Source organism: Manihot esculenta, chromosome 14 (genome assembly GCF_001659605.2).
Source record: "Manihot esculenta cultivar AM560-2 chromosome 14, M.esculenta_v8, whole genome shotgun sequence".
Taxonomy (NCBI): Eukaryota; Viridiplantae; Streptophyta; class Magnoliopsida; order Malpighiales; family Euphorbiaceae; genus Manihot; species Manihot esculenta.
In genome coordinates, this window is record NC_035174.2 from 9,476,991 (window position 1) to 9,497,982 (window position 20,992).

The 20,992-nt window shown below is 33.4% G+C and overlaps 5 protein-coding genes across 9 annotated transcripts; 3 read left to right on the forward strand and 2 right to left on the reverse strand.

Moving 5' to 3' along the window:
• Positions 1-332: 332 nt before the first annotated feature.
• LOC110630779 lies at positions 333-833 on the reverse strand. Its single transcript, XM_021778355.2, has one exon. It carries the CDS (start codon positions 811-813, stop codon positions 364-366), a length of 450 nt encoding a protein of 149 aa, XP_021634047.1. The 5' UTR covers positions 814-833; the 3' UTR covers positions 333-363.
• A 1,444-nt stretch (positions 834-2,277) lies between these two features.
• Positions 2,278-4,996, forward strand: LOC110600305 (F-box protein SKIP19). Of its 3 annotated transcripts, none has more exons than XM_021737123.2 (3): positions 2,278-2,723; positions 3,952-4,337; positions 4,422-4,996. In XM_021737123.2, exons 1-3 carry the CDS (start codon positions 2,398-2,400, stop codon positions 4,553-4,555), a joined length of 846 nt encoding a protein of 281 aa, XP_021592815.1. In that variant the 5' UTR covers positions 2,278-2,397; the 3' UTR covers positions 4,556-4,996. The 3 variants fall into 3 exon arrangements, with proteins under 3 accessions (XP_021592815.1, XP_021592814.1, XP_021592813.1); XM_021737122.2 differs by having other exon boundaries at positions 2,279-2,723; positions 3,952-4,599; positions 4,726-4,996; XM_021737121.2 differs by having other exon boundaries at positions 2,279-2,723; positions 3,952-4,996.
• Positions 4,997-9,286: 4,290 nt separating this feature from the next.
• On the reverse strand, positions 9,287-11,986 carry LOC110630973 (protein kinase PINOID). Its single transcript, XM_021778642.2, has 2 exons — positions 10,933-11,986; positions 9,287-10,265 (listed from the first exon to the last, which is right to left on the reverse strand). Exons 1-2 carry the CDS (start codon positions 11,547-11,549, stop codon positions 9,494-9,496), a joined length of 1,389 nt encoding a protein of 462 aa, XP_021634334.1. The 5' UTR covers positions 11,550-11,986; the 3' UTR covers positions 9,287-9,493.
• Positions 11,987-17,222: 5,236 nt separating this feature from the next.
• Positions 17,223-19,181, forward strand: LOC110600410 (glucan endo-1,3-beta-glucosidase). 3 transcript variants are annotated; one of them, XM_021737260.2, is made up of 4 exons: positions 17,223-17,416; positions 18,193-18,525; positions 18,700-18,754; positions 18,894-19,181. In XM_021737260.2, coding segments are annotated over exons 1-4 (444 nt in total). In that variant the 5' UTR covers positions 17,223-17,361; the 3' UTR covers positions 18,895-19,181. The 3 variants fall into 3 exon arrangements, with proteins under 3 accessions (XP_021592952.1, XP_021592950.1, XP_021592951.1); XM_021737258.2 differs by having other exon boundaries at positions 17,224-17,416; positions 18,700-18,736; XM_021737259.2 differs by having other exon boundaries at positions 17,226-17,416; positions 18,196-18,525; positions 18,700-18,736.
• A 1,011-nt stretch (positions 19,182-20,192) lies between these two features.
• LOC110600103 (photosystem I reaction center subunit psaK, chloroplastic) lies at positions 20,193-20,978 on the forward strand. Its single transcript, XM_021736833.2, has 3 exons — positions 20,193-20,417; positions 20,517-20,597; positions 20,692-20,978. The coding sequence occupies exons 1-3, from the start codon at positions 20,337-20,339 to the stop codon at positions 20,917-20,919; spliced, it is 390 nt and encodes a 129-aa protein (XP_021592525.1). The 5' UTR covers positions 20,193-20,336; the 3' UTR covers positions 20,920-20,978.
• The last annotated feature ends 14 nt before the right edge of the window (positions 20,979-20,992 follow it).

The following is a 20,992-nucleotide window of genomic DNA, read 5'->3' on the forward strand; positions in this document are numbered from 1 at the left end:
GAATTATTTAATTCAATTTAATTTGAATAAAATGGTTGAATTTTTTATATTTTATTTTTAATATTTTAGCATTCAATTGAAATATTTAAATTTTAATTAAAATTTAATTTTTTTATAATATTAAAATGATATAATATTGCTAATTAATCGTTTCAATTTGATTTTGTCCATTTTTTTAAAATTAAAACTGAATTCAATCGGAGTAACTGAATTTTTTTAACAATCGAAACCGAACCAAATCATTTACTATGACAGTACAGGATGGAATGGCATGTAAAATTATATATCAAAACAACTACACAGTATCTGCTGCAGAATAAGCATAACTGCCACAGAAATCAATATGCACAGAGCAAAAAATGGTCACAAAAGACTGGGGATATGAGCAGCTAAGCAACCCCACAAGTGCAGCATAATTATCAAAACAGAGGTAGGCACACACAACATGAAAAGAGCAAGCAACCCCAAGGCCAGGCTTGGCCTTGTGTTCATCAATGCAGATTGCAAAAATCCCACTGCTTCACATACATGAGAATTGTATTCTGGATAATATTGTTTCTCCCATTCCATCCACTCAGTAGGGTACTCATAATTTTCCTCTGTCATCTTCATCTCCTGAATACGTTTTCTAAGAACGACCATGTTTTCATCCACCGATTTTCCCTCATAATCAAATCCGTCTCTTCTTGATGCGGAAATCTTGTGGGATGGTTTCCAGCTAAGCTTCAGGTGGAAATGCAGCATTTTGGCAGGAAATGGATGAGGTGGGAGTACTGGGGAAGATGATGAGTGTAGGATGGTTGGCTTTTCCATTATCGACTTCAAAAGATATTAATAACAATAAAAAAAAAAGGGGATTGCTTTCGAATTAGATTGCGGCAAGAATCATCACTGTATTTATAAGAGATGAGAGTTGTGAAAATTTATACCAGTTCTCGTAGACCTGGTTAGAATGTTCTGCGAGAAAGAGCCTAGCTTACGCTTTTTCAATGGGCTGGCGGCGATCCGTTTAGCCCTCTCTCTCTTACTGATTTGATTATCTTTTTATATATATATATCCCTTCTGGAAGCAGGAAGACGACAGTGACAAGATCTTTATCCCTCAAGTGCATGAATGTGAGAAGAATTGTGATATCTGAATTTGTCAACCTTGTTCTCGTCGCAAAAGCCAAAAGTGAACCGACTGAACTTAACGTCGCAAGTTGAATTGGTATAAACAAATCTCTCTCTCTCTCTCGACATGAAAAACATTTTGCTGAAAGAGTCATGAGGCCACGCCCACCAACTTTTCCACTGGTATAAAAGCAATAGCCAGTCCCTGACCCTGCTGGTTGTCAAAGCTAGCTGAAACGGTGTAATCCCACTTAGCTGAAATGGTGTCACAAGAGGCAGGGCTCTATCAATGCATAAAATGGAAAATGGTTGATCATGCTGCAAATTATCATTAATGGCCAAATAATTATAAAACTTCCAAAAAAAAAGGTCGGATGTCAAGCTGCTGGTTAGATTCATCTTTTTTTTCAATGAAATATCAAGTTGTTTGACTTGGTCAGGTTCCAAGGGTTCAAGCTGTAGCTGCGGTTGGATTTGCTCACGAGGCGGTGGGCCGGTGGCTCAAGCTGTTAAGCAGTTGGCATTTGGGCTGCTTTTTTTTTCAAGGAGAAGCTATTCGGGCTTGTTTTTTCTTTTATTAATTTTTTAAATGATAATTTAATTATTAACTTCTTAATATAATTTATTTAATATATATATATATATACACATGTATGTGCTAGTATATACCAAGAAAGTAAATTTTTTTAATTTTAATAATAATTTAATAACACAGCAATTAATAAAATTTAAAAATATATTGTTATAATCAGTGACGAAACCAGGAGCTTTCTTTTAGTAGGACATGCAACTGCATTGCTGCGGCACCATTGGCTGCACCGCTGTAGCACCTTCATTTCCCTTTAAAGCATTTTTGGATCGCCGGTACGGCACGTGCCTTTTATTATAGCCTCATTTCGCCTGATTATAATTATATTAAATATATTTTATTAATTCTTATCTAAATAATTATAAATTTCAATTTTTTATAGGATTGAAAATAATATTTAATTTGAAAATAAAAACCCAATTATTAAATTATACTGAACTAATCACATCATATGATGTTAGTAATATGCTCAATATTTTTTTACAATAGAAAATTTTCTTATTAATTCATTCAAAAATGGGTTTAGCCAAGTGTACATAATGGGTACGGGTCCCGTATCCAGATCCGGTTGATCACCCTCGAACACCTCAAATGTCCAAAATCCCCCACCACCGTTCACAAACTAGAGAAAAGTCGCAGCAAATAAAACCTAACCAGTCCTAATCACACCCCATAACTGACAACTCTTACCAACCATGGATTCACTCTTGCTACCCCCACAAGAACCATATCGGAACTGGGTGGAGCTTCCGCGGGACATCACGGCGTCAATACTCTTGAAGCTTGGAGCGGTCGAGATCTTAAACACGGCGCAGCTTGTCTGCTCCTCATGGCGTAGCATCTGTAAGGATCCTTCCATGTGGAGATCGATCGACATGCGCAATTTGGGTGATCTCTGGGACATGGACTACGATCTTGAGAAAATGTGTAGGCATGCTGTTGATAGGAGTTCTGGTGGCTTGGTTGATATCGATATCCAGTATTTTGGTACTGATGATCTCCTTCAGTATATAGCCGATAGGTACTGATGGTTGGTGGAAATGGAATTGTGTTTATTTTAGTGGGCTTGTTTGCTTGTTGATTTTTGCAAAAGGTTTTTTCTTTTTGTGATAAGTTTGAATTGAATTGGGAATTTCTTTACTTCGTTGATTGTGGATTACTGAAGTCATTAGCAGTGCGAACAAATTGAAATTAATCTTATAACTTTGTGTTCGTATATGTGGCGATAATTTGAGTCCTTGTGGTTATTGTTAGTTGAAAATTGTCTTGTCCATTTTTGCTTTATAAGAGTGTTTTATTGATTTTACATTTAGTGGAAATAAAATTAGCCTTCAGAAATTCTAGGGCAGCAAGCATTTGGTTGAAATGCCCTTTTTTTTTTCCGTTGGAACAATTTAGATTAGAGACGAAGTTTATACTTAGTTCAAGCCAGGTGTAGGCCTGTTGGCCAACGGGAAGTAGGTATTTGAAATTCACGGTTACTTATCAGGTTGTGTTTTGACATGCTTATCAATTGCTTATTCTTATGTCATACCTTTATCAATGCGGGTGAATGATTTAGGTAGGTTGCTGAGGTTTTCACGTTGTGTCCTTTAACTAGTAGGACTACTGGGAAGCTATAAAGCATTTAGTATAATTTCCTTTATTGAAGTTTGGAAGCTTCAGAAGCATTTGTATAATTTCATTTCTTTCTCATTCACATAATTTTTTGTATGTCCAAAAGCAGGAGAAAATAAATAAAATATAATTTGGGCTTTATGAAGAAGGATGTACTAATCAATTAGTAAGAGCAATCTGTTGGGTCTGTGGAACCTTTCTTGTGTGTTCTAATCTTTTGCATCTAGAAACACTTGGAAATACTTTCTGCAAGTATAAATCTTGTTTCAGCTATGGCTAATTGAAGGAGGAAAAGTTCTCTTGTTTAATCATCAAAAGAGGACTATTGCTTTAACCCATGAATGGAAATTTTATAAGAATGATTTACAAACCCACTCACCTTCATTGTTCCCTCACAAGTGTCTACCCGTCCTTAGATATTCAATTGAGCTTTAAACGTTCCTATCTTGTAGTATTGGGAAACACGCTAATATGCGTGTCCTCTGACGATATGTTTCTTGTTTTTAAAATTCATATGCTGAAGCTCTTTCTGTTAGTTCCTATAATGTAAATATTGTACTCGGTCCCCTTACATATCTGTTGGTATCAGTCTGCTGACATCTAAATTTTGGTCTTTGATTATCACCTTACAGGTCAAGTCATCTCAAAAGGCTTCGTCTAGTATCTTGCTATAGCATTTCGGATGAGGGATTGAGTGAAGTGGCTACAAAATTTCCGTTGCTGGAGGAGCTTGACATTTCATACTGCTCATTATCAAAGCAAGCTCTTGAAGTTGTTGGGCATTGTTGTCCTCTACTCAAATCATTTAAGCTGAACAACCACGGGTTCAAGCATCCACGTACAGAGTGCAACGAAGAGGCACTAGTTATTGCAGAAAACATGCCTCATTTATGCTGTCTTCAGATTTTTGGAAATAAGCTGACAAATGAAGGCTTGCAGGCCATTCTAGACGGTTGTCCAAACCTCGAATCTCTCGACTTGCGCCAGTGTTTTAATGTCAATCTAGAAGGGCATTTAGGTAAAAGATGTATTGAACGGATCAAAGATTTGCGACGTCCCTATGATCCCACTGATGACTATCCTTTTGATACTGAAATTGCAGACGTTGGATCATCCGAGGAAGACTACCCATCTGGATTATCTGAGATTGATTTTTTGTCTGATGATGATGACTACTATGAATTCTCTGGTGGCAGTGATATGTCTGACTATGGGGATCTGGTTTTTGATTATTAGTAACCTTGGTGATGAAACTAGCCTAACATTTTGATGTTCATAACGTATGCTAGTTTTTACAGTGGTACCTTTTCTTTTTCTTAGGACAGTAGCATTTCAGCCATGCTGGACTTCTCCCAGTGACTACTACGGCGTGCTGATATTACTGCTAATGGTTGCGGATTTTGCAGGTGGAGATATATCTGCATATGCCATGGCCATTCACATATAGATCCTAAGAAATCTGGGATACTTGGTGCTTTTAATCAAACAAATTGTAAAACAGGTCTAAGTGTTCTTTTGAGAGTCCTGTTGATATTCTCCTGTTCACTTGTTTTCTTGTTCGAACTGTTCTGTTTTAGCGTCTCTATCTTTCAGACGAATGTATTTATTTTTACTGTGGATTCTATGATGTCTGCAGCTGTAGTTATATAAATGTATGTGAAATTTTATTTGGATAAATGCGTAATTTTAGTATTTTTGCCTATTGTTACTTTTAAACACAAAAAATTGTGAAGTATGTTTTTTAATTTAGATGTTAAAAAGTAATTTTTTTAAAAAATTATGTTTTCAATAGGTAAACGTGTGTTTGGACAAAATAATAATAATAATAAAAGTGTGTGTGAGTATTGATTTAGCCAATTTTATTTTGGGGTTCTCGAGAAAAGAGCCTGTTCCATTTCAAGTGGTTGTCCTACTCGGTAGTCAAATGTGGACAGGATTTGGAGCAACCGACTCTATCCGTGGGCTTGCTCGCTCGCACCAATAACCTTTTCCACGTTGTATTTTAAAAAGATAAGTAATTACTTAATTAATTGAATTTTCTTTTTTCGTAGATGAGAGGTCAGAACCCCACATGCATGGATAGGCCGTAAGAACTATCTGGCAGGGCAGGCCTACTAGTTTTAATTATTAATTTATCATAATGATTAAATAAAAGGAAAAATAGATAATAATTGAAAATGCATTAAAATTATCTGAGAGTTTTACAGTCATAGGCCACGTAAGACTAGTCCTAGTAGGCACAAGTTACGGGGCATTCTCTGCTCACGTGACCACCTTCTTTACCTTGTCTCTGAATACTTTAATTTTTCTCAAAACAATGGAAGGCTGCATGCGACGCCGTTTTCGTCAGAAGCTGATCTACCGCGGTTAAAACTGACAGAATGAGATCGTGAGGATTTTGGGTGATGCTAATCTGACATCACCTCCATTGACTAAGATGATAATTTTATGTTATTTCCAACAATGTCTAGCCACTTACAGTCTGCCACGTTGTCCTTTCGGCGTTGACCTTGTGCATTCCTATTGGTTCTCCACAAGCATTATTGCTTTTTTTTTAACCCCTTCCTCATTGCTCTGGGAATTTCTTTTTGACCATGTAAGGTGATTGCATTTTTATGGTCCATGGAGCTGGCTTACAGCATTATTGCAAACATCAAATTAAGAAAAATTATATTAAAAAAAAAAAAAAAAAAAAAAAGGCCCAAACCATATGCACCACCCTATTTTCTTTGCATCCGAGCCAATCCAACCCTGTAGAATGCATCGCCCGTAAAATAGCACCACCGATGACAAGCGTCTAGGAGTAACAACCGACACCAACCGTCATCCAAATGCGCGAAGAGCCTCCACAATATCATCGGCTAAGCAACTTAGACCCATTGCATAAAAAAATAGAAAGGGAGCCAAAGAGAAGATGAAGTATCCTGAGTTTTCAAGAAGTATCGAGAAGCAACAAGCGTAAATATACAGCCAGAATGATATAAACAGCAAAGTGAGAACAATATGCTATAGCATTCTCAATCTCATGTAGGCAATTTTTGATTTTTCGAAACAAACTCAATAATTTATAATCAAGAAAGGAAATCAATGAAGCAATCACTATTTTGACAAACCAAACAACCTGATTCTCCTGCCATCCACAAGCAAAAAGTTTGATGATTTCCTTTTCTCGGCTCTCTTCTCTTCTCTTTCCCTCGTAAATATAATTTACATAAGTGTTTTTACATATGACTACTGCTTACTAAATGGATTGGTAAAATAAATTCTAAAAAAATTCAAAAAAAAAAAAAATTAAAAAGCCAGACTCCCATTGACAAAAGCTGGCATTGGGTTCACCATATGGATTTTTCTATTTATTAACAATCAAACTCCCACTTTTGCTCCCAACCCACCAAGTTTCCATTATACTATATACATAAACCAATAATGTGGCTTCTAAATAATTAATTAATTAATTAAATACAAAAAAGTCAAAATTAATTAATCCAATTATGAGTGAGGTTCATGGACCAATGCTTGCCTAACCCAGAGGAAGTCACACCCAAAAAATCTCTTTTTCCCATGATTAATATAAAATTAAATTAAAAATTAATCAAAATCCCATAATTAGTTACATCCCCCATTGCCAATTGGGGAAGGACAACTCAATTAAAAACTTAAATAATACTCCTGGAATTCACTTAATTTCCAATTAAATCTTTATTTTTTTGAATTTTGTCAAATTATTTAAGATATAAAAAAGAAGAAAAGAATAATGGAAGCCCATTTGTTTAACGGCCAACCTTTAATTAATGTTGCTCATCCCAACGACTAGCAGGTAACCACCCAGCCATGCAGAGGAAGGGGGGGAGATAACACGTGGAAGAAGATGATTGAATGAGAAGGTGGGACAGCTATTTGGGTAGGAATGTGTTGGGAGAGTGTGGGGTAGGCTTCAGACATCAAAGGAGACAGCGCCTTCAACTCAGCTGCTAACTCTGCCTGGTTGGCAGGTGTTCACATGGACATCCCATGTGTTGTCAAACCTCTCTCTCATTCCCTATTACCATCTCCCTTACCACCTGTAAGCTCCACGCGCCACCGTGTTCTTAGCATACTTTGTTTCTGTTCCTATTCAATGAAAGCTTCAACCTAAATCATCCCTAAAAGTAGGGTTGTAAGCAAGCAAGTCGAGCAGGATCCATTTTTGCATATTTGATTTGTTAACTTTTTTATTTTTTTTTAATTAAGAATTTTTTAAAAATTTAATACATTTTATTTTTTTAATAATTCTATTTAATATAAAAGAATTTAATTTATTATTTTAAAATAATAAAAATTATTTTTTATAAAATAAATCATAAACAGATTAAAGAATTCAAGTTGAATTACATATTCACTCGTTAAAAAAAAAAAAAAAAAAAAAAAAAAAAAAAAAAAAAAAAACACTCCTGTTTTCCATTATTGTGGCTCCTGCGAGAAAGAAAGGAAGAATAAACCTGTGGAGTTAAACCGGATTGAACCCAACTCAACTTCATGCGGAAGGACCTGCACTGCCGAGGTGGCGCGTGGGCTTGAACGGCCACCTGTTACTCATTAGGAACCTTGGCTAAAATGAAAAGAAAAAGAAAAGCTTTGGCTTTGGCTAACTGGTTTCAACTAAATTATTATTATCCAATGATTTAAAGCTCAAATAATTAAATAAAAAAAAGGCTAAAAATTTGATTTCAGTCGCCTGAATTATATGGGAGGGCGAGAGAGCAATTATCTCCAGACACGGTTCAATCCGATTTTGTATTAGAATCAGATCATAATTAACCCGTTATAATTAGGATTAAGTTTCTTTCTAAAAAAATAAATTATTTAAGAAAATAAATTTAAAAAATATATATTTTCTATATTTTAACAATTTATAACCACGGATATCTTAATGTTTCACCCATTAAATATTATAATTTTATATTTTAATAGGAATAAGAAAAAAAAAGATAAAAAAAGAATAAGAATTATCTTTTATATATATTGTAATATTCAACATCAATGCTACCGTAAATTATAATTTCTTAAATCTGCAAGACCAAATCGGAAATGGGTCGATCTTTGAAAAAAAAAACTGTAGAAAGGCTTATATTAGGCTTAGAAATTCTCATACTCACCTACTAATTAATCTTTAATATGGATATTTACATTTATACTCTTGTAATAATTAATTTAAATTAAGAATAAAATTTCTCTCAATTAGTATTGCTGGATCTTTACATACCATACATTTTCTAATAATGTAACTCCCATAAATTATCAACCATACAAATATAATATTTAAATAATTGGATTTAATTACTCAATTTTCATATTTAAAATATTTATTTAAAATTATTCGAATATTAGATTAGTTTAGCGAGGCTGAAAAAGAAAAAAAAGCATTTTTTGCGAGTGTACTATCCCACATGATTTGTCTACAAGCTTCATGCTAGTAGGACCCACTAACTGTACTGTAAAAAATATACAATTGAAATAAGTTAATAACATTATGGTCAAAAAGGCCACGGAAATTCGGGGAGAAATAGGTTAATCTGAAATCGACTCTACTGTCTTTACTCACCTAGGGTTTATAATTTTCAGCTAAATATTTGTCATGGTCTAATAAATCTTATCTTTTAAATTAAGATATTAATATTTGATTTAAACGAGTTGAATAAATTTTAATCTGAATACCAATCATCTTCATTTTAGGCTTCACATATCTGCTACAAACACTTAAATCCAAGGTTGACCTTCTAATATGGCTTAGAGCAGATTAAGAACAAACAATAAATCATATATTGACTTTTAGCTTTAGGCACATGTCCAACTAACATTATTATATGTAAATTTGTCGGATCAATACATGTGCCACTTTCATCTATTTGAAAACCTTCTTTATTTAATTTAACAATAATTATTTTTTTATTAAATGTAAAATTTTCACATCAGTTCCAAAAGTTTCCATACAGAGTAAATCTCAGTGGAATTAATTATATATATATGTAATTAGGCGTGTTCTTAATGACGATTAAATCATCTAAACATGAGTTTATAGAACAAAAAAGTAAAAAAGAAACCTTAAATATACAGAGTCTAACTGGACTATTAACCCGCCAGTGGCAAAATATGGCAGGGAATCGCTCAACACATGGCACCAATCCCTCGCTCTTTTTAAAAGTAATCAAACGCCGTTGATTTAGGCTTCGCCTGATGAAATGTTGCCGTTTTTTGCCGACGTAAACCGGGAATCTCTGGGGGTGTCACCGTCCTTATCAACGCGAAATTAAGCCCTTTAAAAAATGGGTGACTTTTTACGTCGGCAGATCCCCGCTTTGACCCGAGTCTGTTGTTCGGATCTTTATTCAATAAACCCGATATCAGATCACGAGCGTGGAGCTCAAGCGATGAGCTTGGAGAGTGGGTTGGGAAACTTAAGGGCTTTTTCACGATGTTACGCAGCGTTAGCTCATTAGATGCAGCTGCAAAAGGCGTCCGTCCATAAATGAGTTCGTAGATAAAAATCCCCAAGGCCCACCAGTCAACAGCGTTGCCATGGGACCCACCAGAGGCGACTTCAGGGGCCACATACTCGTGGGTCCCAACGAATGAACAAGACCTGGCGGCGACGGGTTCGGCCACAAACAGCCGGTTGGGGCCCAAGGTTTGGATTTTCTTGGATCGGAAGAGCCGGTTGAGGGGGCATGAGAAGGTTTTGCTGGAGTGTGATCGGGTGTAGGGGAAAGCAGATGGAGAAGTAGAGTTCGGAGAGAAGGATGGAGATTCAACGGCTGGGATGGCTTCTGAGCACAATGAGAGGTCAAAATCTGACAGCATGATGTGACCGTCCGATCTGACTAAAACGTTTTCAGGCTTTAGGTCTCTGTAGATGATTCCCAGCATGTGAAGGTATTCTAAAGCTACTAGAACCTCCGCTGTATAAAACCTGAAAGCAAAATACCATTAACAAGATTGTTAGTATGCTTTCCTGCAAGCCAAACGCCATCAAAGAAAAATTTCAGGTGAAAGAAAATACAGAATCTGCAGAAAATCCTTTGGTTTCATGAATGCTAAAGAAAAAAAATAAAAAAGAGGTATACCTGATGTGGTTAATTTTATCAGAAAAGTAGATATAAAGAAATGATTCGATTATACCATTAATGGGAACTATCAAATAATGGAAATTTGCGGCTAAGTCAGAGAGATAATCCGGGAAAATCTTGGGTATAGAGGAAAATAAGGGAAACTAGAAAGCGATTTCTTTATAGGCTAATTAATTAAAGGATTAGAAGATAAGCAAAAGGTTGTATATTCCATAGATGAAGATGACTAGTGCAGATATAAAGGGAGAGAGAGACAAGAACGTATCAGTCGATATGTAACACAAAAAAACAAAAACAACGCAGACAAAGCCATGCAAAAAGATCGATCAGTGCAGTGTAATGGATAGCAAAATAACACCAAATTTTCATTTCTTTTCTATTTTTCGATTTGTTTTGTTGTGAAATGATTTAGAACTTCAAGAAAATTTGCAGCTTTTTACAATTCCATTTTAGCTTGTGTATAGCTTTCCTTTTTTATTAATAATAAAAAGATGCACGAAAAAAATATACCTTGCAGAGCTAAGAGAGAAGCGTTTGTAAGGCTGCCTATGTCTCAACGAATGCAAGTCACCACCGGAACAGTACTCCATCACAATGCAAGAGAAATGCGACGCCTCAAACTCTGCGTACAAAGTGGGCAAGAATGGATGATCTAACATTTTCAAGATCTTCTTCTCCATCTCCGCCCTATGCACCTTCTTTTTCACCGCCAACGCCTCCTGGTCCACCACCTTCATCGCATAAAAGCACAACCGATCATCTTCCTCTTCCCCCTCCTCCTCATCATAATCTTCCTCTCTATACTTTTTGTTATGCTCTCTCGTAAGGCTGCATAGGTAAACAGTACCAATATCCCCGGAGCCGATGCGGCGGATGAGGCGGAAGTCACGGTGAGTGAGCCCAGACTTCCGGCGGAAGGTAGCAGAGCGGATGGCAGAGTAGGCTAAGTCAGAGGAGTGATGAGGCTTGAGGGAGAGGTTTTCAGGAGAGGATCTTGAAGCAAGGAGCTCAAAAGAAATGCGACTGTAGCTACTACAACTATCGCTGCTCATTGAACTGTTGGTAGAATTAGTAGTCTTGAAACTGAGATCACCGTCGGATGAGTCGCGGTGGCCGCACTCTAACATCTTAGAAACCAAGAATCCAGTTGTGTAGGCTTCCTTTTTTTCTCTGTCTCACTCTCGCTGGCGAGAAGAAGAAAGAATTTAAAAATTGTCAAAAAGAAATGGAATCTGACAAAATTCTTGATCGCTTGTGTTCCTATGGTTAGAGACAATGAACTTGATCGGCTCCTGTGACCGAATCAGATACTCCAAAAAGATTTTGAAAAAAAAAAACAAAAAAGAATGCAAGCTGAAGCTCCGAGAAGAAGAAGGAGAAGCAGCAGCAATGGCGAAGGAAGAAGGAGATGAGCTTTGGATGCAGCAGGCTTTTTAGGGTTTCTGAGGAAGACAGAGTCTGAAAGAGAGAAGGAAAGAGAGAGATCTGTTTGCTTTTTCTTTTTCTCTGGTTTATTTTTGGTTTGGTTTGGTTAGAGAAGGAGACAAAGTGGAAAGGAAGATGCAGTAGTTGAGGTGTATTTATTGTGAGAGGGGTGCACGTAGGGTAATTAGAGCGCGGTTAATTATGGTTTAACCGCAGTTAACAGTGGCTGACACGTGAGTTGAAAATGTATGTGGAAGAATGGAGCTGCTTTTAATTTTTTGTTGGCGTTGGATGACGTAGACAAGAGGCACGTGCGAGGAAGGTCGTTTGGGTGTTAATCACGTGGCATGGTGTTGCTCCTTTGTACAGCTTTTATGCGTCACGTCGTTGGAATTCTACTCCTAGCCTAGGTCCCCATATGTCAATTATGCCCCCCTTCTCTTCTTACAATTAACAATTTTAAATATTATTTTTAGCCTCATATTAACACTAAATTAATAATTCAATTTATATTCTATAAAATAAATTGATTAATCTCTAAATTAACAATTACCCCACGAAGTATTCAAAATTTTTAAAATTCAGACGATGCTCAAAATCAAAAAATTATAATTATAATAAACTTATTTTTATTTTTTACATAAATTGTCTTTCTTAGGGTTTTTTTGGAAGCCTATGTCCTTCCATGTAGCTTTCTTTTTCCTAGGGCAAGCTAGAAATAAATTACAAGTCTTGATCAAATGAATGAAAGCAAAGTTGAAGGTAAAAATTGATGAAACTGCTGATTTTTATGAACGACATAAGTTTCAAACATCATTTTCAAATAAATGAAGAGGGCAATAAGGCTACAACAAAAGGGAGACATAAAATAGCTTTTATATTAAAACCCACATGGCCAAACTCAGGAAAACAGTGCATTTGCATGGCATGTAATCAAGTTTGGAAGCAACTTAAGAAAGCAATTGGAGGTTCAACAGCTGGATCTTAATGTAAAATTATGTCCAAACAGATAACGTTTCCATCATAATTCTTCAAAAAATTAGTTATTTGAATTAAATAAAATCTAAAAAAAGTTAATAATTGTTCCAACAGTTAATATTGTCGAAAAAGAGTGTAGTTAGAAAAACGAATCAAGAGAACAATGGACAAAGGGAGCATGATAGTTTAAGATAGAATAGAGTGTCATGGGAAAGGCCAACAAAAAGGTAGAAAGTTGGGGAAGTGTGATTAGAAGCTTTTTTGACACATATTGTAAATGGGAAGCAAAAGAGGCACACATTTTAAACAGGATTGTTGCATTTTGTGATGAGATGATTAACCAACCAGGGGCGGAGAGAAGGTACGGCAAGGGGCGACCAGAAAATGTTTTAAAAAGGATGAAGGTATCGCAGCGGCGCAACCGGTGGTGCCACAACAGTGCTCTACCAAAAGAAAGCTCCTGACTCCGCCACTGGAACCAACACATTACAAATTTTACCCATAAATCTAAACATTGCTCACTATTTGTTCACTTGATATGAACCACACAATTGATGATGTGGAGCTGTGGTTGCATCACTCATGTTATTCATACCTACCTTAGCTTTAGAATCTATTCATCAACTTGCCTTTCCTGCTTGCCTTCCCTTTTCTATTTATTCCAATCGCCAATTCCCCATCTGTCTCTCCCATATGTTATATAAATTCATTTTTATCCTTTGGATTTCCAGCATAATCAAAGTGAAGATAGACAAAGAAAAGATTGTGAACATTCAACAAATAATTGGAGGATTATTAAATATTGAATTAACCTTAAAATCTGTGTAATGTGTTAGATTACAAAGAGGATCTTGTATATCATTTGTGTTTCCTCCTCAAATCTCATCTTCATTAATTTATTTATGATGATGCTTTCGGATAATATATTAATCTGCTTCTTACCCTAATTTAATTAATCACTTTTCAATCTGATTGGATTTTTTTTTGAAATATTAAAATATTTATGTATAATTTTTTTTTAAATGAATAAAACGTGAAACTTTTTAGATTTATTTAAAAGTACTTATTAGCAGATTAAATGTATGAGTACAATATCTATGTATAGTTATTAACTTATTATAGGTTTTATTTTATATGAAAATTTTTTATATTTATAATAATTTAATATTATAATAATAAAGTGTTAAATTTTATTGACCATTGAAAATCAATATATTATGAAAAATATTATAAATGCAATGAATAGACAAAATTTAAATAATAAATAAAAATAACGTGGAATCTCTGTCGTGAAATTAATTAAATAAAAGGATAAATATCTTGAGAACGGCAGCCAAACAGTGCCTATTGTTGGGTAGGCTTTCATGATACACAATTAATTAAATTAGAAATTTAAGTGAAATTACAAAAAAAAAAAAAGCTGGAAATTATCTACTAAGAATTATTTTGAATTTATTATTTAAATTAATTTTGATATTGATAAAATTTAAAATTCTTAGTTTTATCCATACTGTAATTCTAATTTCTTTTAATGCTAAACAAAATTCTATAGAAATGAAAAAATATATTAATATATATTTTTACTCAGATTATTCCTCCTACATACATCCTTGATTAACTCATAATTATTTAGTTAATTATAAAAATTAATATTTTGAGACAATATAATATAAAAAAAATCATAAAAAGCTAATAAATAAATGTAAGAGGAATAATCTCAATTTATTAAATCATATGAGAGAATATATTTTCAAATTTATTTTGAAAAATTTTAAGTAAAGAGTTAATGATAAAAAAAATTAATATGTTGTAATTGACTTATTTGTCTATAAAGAGTTAATGATCATAATTAGTCTAAATATTTTTTTAAAATTTTAATAGGCTGCGTCCGGAATAATATACCAAATTAATCAAAATTAACATTTTAATTTTCTTAGGAATAACGTGCGATATTTTAGTAATATATTATGTTTATTAGAATGAGACCGTTATTAATAAAAGAAAATAATAAAATCCGATTAATAAATTAATTAATTTGATTGTATTTTTTATCAAAATTATAATAATAATTTTAATTTAATAAAAAAATAATTAGATGCCGCGAAGGAATAAAGTGGGATTATTAACTAAAAATTAAAATTAAAAAAAATAAAAAGGAAGAAGAAAAATCCCTCGTAGAAGAAAGAAAGGAACAAAAGACTGTGAAAAACGGCAGGCAATATTCGCGGTGTTTTGATAGGCAGACAATCGGACAAATTTTGTTACAGTACAGACAAACTTCTCTTCAACATGTCCTAATTAATTAATTAATTATACAAACTCTGTATTAACTATATATATATTTATTTTAAAAATATGTATTTTTTTATTTATTATATTATCAAAGTTTAGTTTTCCAAGTCAATTATAATTGATTATTTTTGTATAAAAATTCTATAAATTAAATTCATATCAACGAGATAGAATAATAAGATTCTGAAATCGAGACAATGTTGTCACAAAATGGCTGTATCAAAACCAAACCAGATATAGTAAATATGTATTTGTATAAGTGAGGAATCTGATCATTTTTCCTTCTCGGCAAATGAAAAAAAAATGCTTTCTCCTCATGTTCCCTAAACTGTTCACATTGCTTCTGCTGTCTGCTTTTTTTTTTTAAAAAAAAAAAAAAACAGTTAATATATATAATTAATTACTGCAACTGCTAGATTTTGTTCCACTTTAATTATGATAAATTTTATTTAAATTTAAATATAATTAATAGTGAAATTTATATATTTTTTTTGAAATAAAAATTGAGAATCGAGAAGTAAAATTTGAGACCTTTTAAATTTATTCAGATATATTTATTATTAGATTAAACCTGTTGAAGTAGAATTCGAGACCTTTTAGATTTATTCAGATATATTTATTATTAGACTAAGTCTGCTGAAATTTATATGTTATAATTGATTTATTTATTTATAAAGATTTTTTAAAATGTAATTTTTTAATATTAAATATTACAATATTTAATTAAATATATTAATTTAATAAATATTAGCTATTTGATATAAAATATATCGATTTACAAATAAATTAGGAAACTGAGAGATTAGAAAATATCTTGGAATCCAAATTTTAATTTTCTTGGTACTATAAAGTATTTGTAGGCCTAATGTTTCCAAAACAGTTAACATTGCTTTATTATTACACATGTTATCTAATTAATTAGTGGTTGCTCATCTAAATTTTTTTTTGAAAACGATGCATAAAAATTAAATAAAATTAATAAATTATACAACGAAAAATAATTTTTCTTTTTTTACTATAAAAATAAATATCTAAAAATATGTATATACAACAACGTCTTAAACTCAAAAATTCTATCAATCAAATTACGCGTAATTATTTTTTAATTATTTATAGCTAAAGTATTCTCATTAATTAAAATAATGGGTTTTCCTAAAGTGTAAAGTTCATCAATAACATACCTTTGGCAAAAATAAAAAAATAAAAAAATAAAATAAAATCAACGACATACCAACAGACCTTCGGCTGAAGAGGCCCATATAAACTGCCAGCTCAGCCTTGTATACAAATCCATTATCGGTGCTAGGTCAATCAGTTTAGTGGAAAATTGAAATAAATTAAATAAGTTAAAAATTAAAATTTTAATATTTATAAAAGTAGAAATGAATTGATTTTGATCGCAAATTAAATTGAATTAAATTTATTTAATTCAGTTCGATTCGATTTGGTTTAATTAATTTAAATTTTTAATAAATTTTTTATTTTTTGCATTATATTTTTAGTATTTTAAAATTTAATTAAAATATTTTAATTTTAATATAATTTAATCTCTTTATATTAATTGAAAATAATATATTATTATTATTAATTAGTTCGGTTTAATTTTTTAAATTTTTTATAATCAAAATCGAATCAAATTAAAATAATTGAAATTTTTAAAATTAAAAATTAAATTGAATTAAAATAAATAAAAAATTAAAATCAAATTTTAAATTAATTTGATTGGATCGATTTGAAAAAATATTGCTGACCAAATATGGTGCATTCAAATTTGAGATGAGATGCTGGTTAAGAAAACTTTTTAAAATTTTTATAAAACTTGAGAGATGAAGTAATTAAATTTTTTTAAGGGATAGAGAATAAATAGTAAAATATTTAATAATTAATATTAAAAGAGAAATTAATTAATATATTTTTAAAATATTAAAATATTTTAATATATAGTGTAACCATAAACTAAATATTAAATTTTTCTAAAAAAATCGTCATTTTCCTTTTACAAATGGATTTTGAGATTTGACTCGAAATGGGGCCATACTTAATAGCCCGTCCGTCACACTTACTAGGCCCAGAAAAGAGCATATTTTCCTTCTGAGGAATTTATTATTACACTGCAACTTCTCAGTTTTCACTTGGCCATTGAGTTTCAGACAGACAGAGAAAGAGAGAGGTTCCGTTAAACAGCCAAGAAAGTGGAAGCTTTTCTTTGGGAGGAGAGAGAGAGGCTTTGAAATCTTTTGCACAATGAGAAAGAAGTTATGGTTTCTGCAATGTCTTTTGTTGCTGGAATGCTTTCTGGGTATGTTCGTTTTCCTCTCTATTTTCTTTCCTATTGTTGTAGAGAGACAGAGACAAACATTCTTTCTGCATATTATTATTATTTTAAGAGAAGAAGAGCGAGAATGGGATTAAATTATTTGGTTGTTTTGCATTTCCTTATTCGTCCATCACCTTATTTTCTTGTTTTTGAGATTTTATTTTTTCCCCATTTTCACTGGACAATCTCTCTCCATTTTTTACATTTGCTCTTATTGGGTAACCCATCTTAGCTCGAAGGCTGTCTTCTTTTCAGAAACTGCTCAGCTCAGCTGCACGGGAATGCCAATGATGGCATGGCATTGGTCTTTTTTACTGTCTATCCCTTAGACTTGGGAGCTAGGAACACTCTCTCATGCTCATAACCACTGCTTCAAGCAATAATTCCCTTCTATGTTTTTTTTTTTTAAAAAAAAAGCTGTCATTAACTGGAGGATTTCTTCTAAAACTGAAATTTTAATAATAATAATTTCGTCATTTAAGTTGGCGCTTGCTGTTTTGATTCTACATTTATTACTATAACATCCCATTTAATAGCATTTTTAAAACTTAAAAAACCCATTTTTATTGCATTCTATTATTAAAAAAAGGAAAAAATGCATTAAAAATAAAATAAGAAATAAACGTAAAAGGAGAAGCGACATATACTTTGCTTTCCAAGTTCATCTTATGTTGATGCTTTAGGGACCTTAATCCCACATTAGTAATAGTTTCGTTTGTCCTCTATTTGCATATATTTATAAAATATAAATTTTCAAGCAGCGGGGGCAACGGTGCAAGAGAAGGCAGATGCAGCAATTCCAGCGACCACACTGTCGCCTCCAGAAGGGAACACGACGTTCGTTGGGGGCACAACATGGTGTGTGGCTCTCGCAGGTGCGTCTCAAATCGATGTGCAGAATGCGTTAGACTGGGCGTGTGGGCTTGGGATGGCTGATTGCTCTCCAATCCAAGAGGGTGGAGCCTGTTTTGAACCAGACACTCTCCTCTCTCATGCTTCTTATGCTTTTAACAACTATTACCAGCAAAATGGGAATTCTGATATTGCTTGCAATTTTGGAGGCACTGCCATTCTTACCAAAAATAACCCTAGTAAGATTCATTTCTCTTTTCCCTTCCATCATACTATTTTTTTTAAATATACATTTATTATTTAATTTTTATAATATAAAAAACCTCACTTAATTTTAAAAAATGGGTTTTACCACTTGGCTACCCACTCCTATTGAGACAAAAATTTGCACTAATACCATTGTTATTTTTCAGGTTATGGAAAATGCAATTATGCTGCCTCTGGTTTGGGGTATGTTCTGCTGCACTGGTCAGACTTTTTCTTTTTGAAAAAATTGCTGTTTAGCCATTGAATTTTTATGAAAAAACATTAGTTAATCTTTAAATTTAAATTTTATTATTTCTCAACTTAATATTTTTTTTTTTTTTTTTTTATGGGTATTGTGAAGATCTATCCAGTCGTCAGCACCTCCATTGTCAAAGTGCATGCCAAACTTTGTATGGTGGAAGCTTGCTGGGATTTTGGTGCTTTTGTGTTTGATAAGCTGAGAATGTGGATGAAGCAGATGTGGTTACCAATTGTGTAAATGAAAAGGGTTAATCACGAGTAAGCTATTTTCAATTATATTTTAGGTTATTTTTAATCTTTTTTTGTAATTGGAATCCCTAAATTATTCCTGCCTTTGTTTGAGGGTTTTGGATATATGGTTTTGCAATGGAATCCTAGTTGTGCCTTTGTTGTCTCCCCTAATGCTTGCTGCTTAATTTGCTTAATTAAAATTTTAAATATTTAGTATTTATGTTTTTTCTAATAATTTTTATAAGTTGACTTGCCCGCGAAAGGCACAATGCTGGTTCACAGTAGCATATGGGACCGGGAGCAGGGGATTATTATGGCCCACCGAACTTTAGTCGCCTTGGGCAGTGTTTTCTGCAGTGTCAGGATGTGAAAGCATTTGTTGTATCTTTCACTTTTTGCAATAAAAAAACATGCAACTATAAGGTTGCATTGAAAATACTAGTAGACTACAGCTCGTCATAAGATCAAGAGACACAACCGTACTGCTATCAAACCCGAAATCCAAATGAGCAGAAGCTCAAACCCAAAAGGAAAATCCAACCCAACATCACCCAATACACCTGGCGTCTCCCCAACAATGAAAGCAGTGCCATGAAACTGTCTAACAACAGTGGAAGAACGATGGTAATCGTAGAACACTCCAGGCAATGAAAAAGGCAGCAGCAATACCGCGAAAGTCCCATGCATGCCAAAGAAGGAAGAAAGCAGCACAAGGACATAAAAAACAAATACATATAGACTCGTCGCCACCACTCCACCACCTATAAACACCAATCAACATCCAACCAAAACTTCCACCCACCACCATTAACCATTGAAGTTTTAGTTTTTAATAGCCATGTAGTCACCTTGAAGAGCCAAATGAGCTTAGGTGCCAATATTATACCAAAGATTCACTATTTTTTCTTTTAATAGTTCAACAAGGCTAAGCGCTCGAAATTCACCCAATATTAAAGAGGCCTTGACAATTCTATCCACCCATCCAATACCATACTAGACTACAAGACCAAAGCCCACTCAAACACCACTCGTCTCCAGGTCAGCACAAAATATTCCATTTTTTATTTGAATTACAAGATTTCCAAGACACCCAATACCTTATCCAATTTACCAAACCCTATGGCATAGTGCCAAGTCAGCCACAAGTATCTAAGTGTATCCAATTCTAGCATTCTAAAGCCACAAATTGCCCATGTGGCTATGGATGCAAAATTGTTTTCTCATTTTATATTTGCTTTTACATCCCAAAAGAATTTGTAAAATTATCAGATAAAAGGAGAAAACTACTTGCAGTTTGCTGTTCTGTGAGCAAATGGCAGCCTCTATGATGACCACTCTCCCTCAATTCAATGGGCTAAAACCCCAGATCTCAGTTGCTCCTGTGAAATCCGTGGTCAGTAATCTTCTAATTCAGCAAAATTATCTTCTTTTTTTTTGTAATTTTATTTTTTATATTAATAATATAAAAAAATAATCCAATAATTTCATGCAGGCAGCAGTTCAACCCATGAGGAGAAAGGGAAATGGAGCTTTGGGAGCTCGCATGGATTTCATTGGTTCACCCACAAATTTGGTAACTTCTTAAAATAAATTTAGAGCCGATTTTTGTATCGTTGAAGTAAAACTCCTTGTATATTAAAGATTGTTTTTGGTTGTTGAATTGACAGATAATGGTGACAACAACAAGCCTGATGCTATTTGCTGGGAGATTTGGGTTGGCACCATCAGCAAACAGGAAGGCAACTGCAGGATTGAAGCTTGAAGCAAGGGACTCAGGGTTGCAAACTGGAGACCCAGCTGGTTTCACTCTTGCTGATACTTTGGCTTGTGGGACTGTTGGTCATATTATGGGTGTTGGGATTGTTCTTGGCCTCAAGAACCTTGGTGCTCTGTAAAAATTAAAATTAAAAATAATGATCTTTTGAACATCTCAATTTTAAATTTCTCTAGCCAATGCTTGTCTTCTGT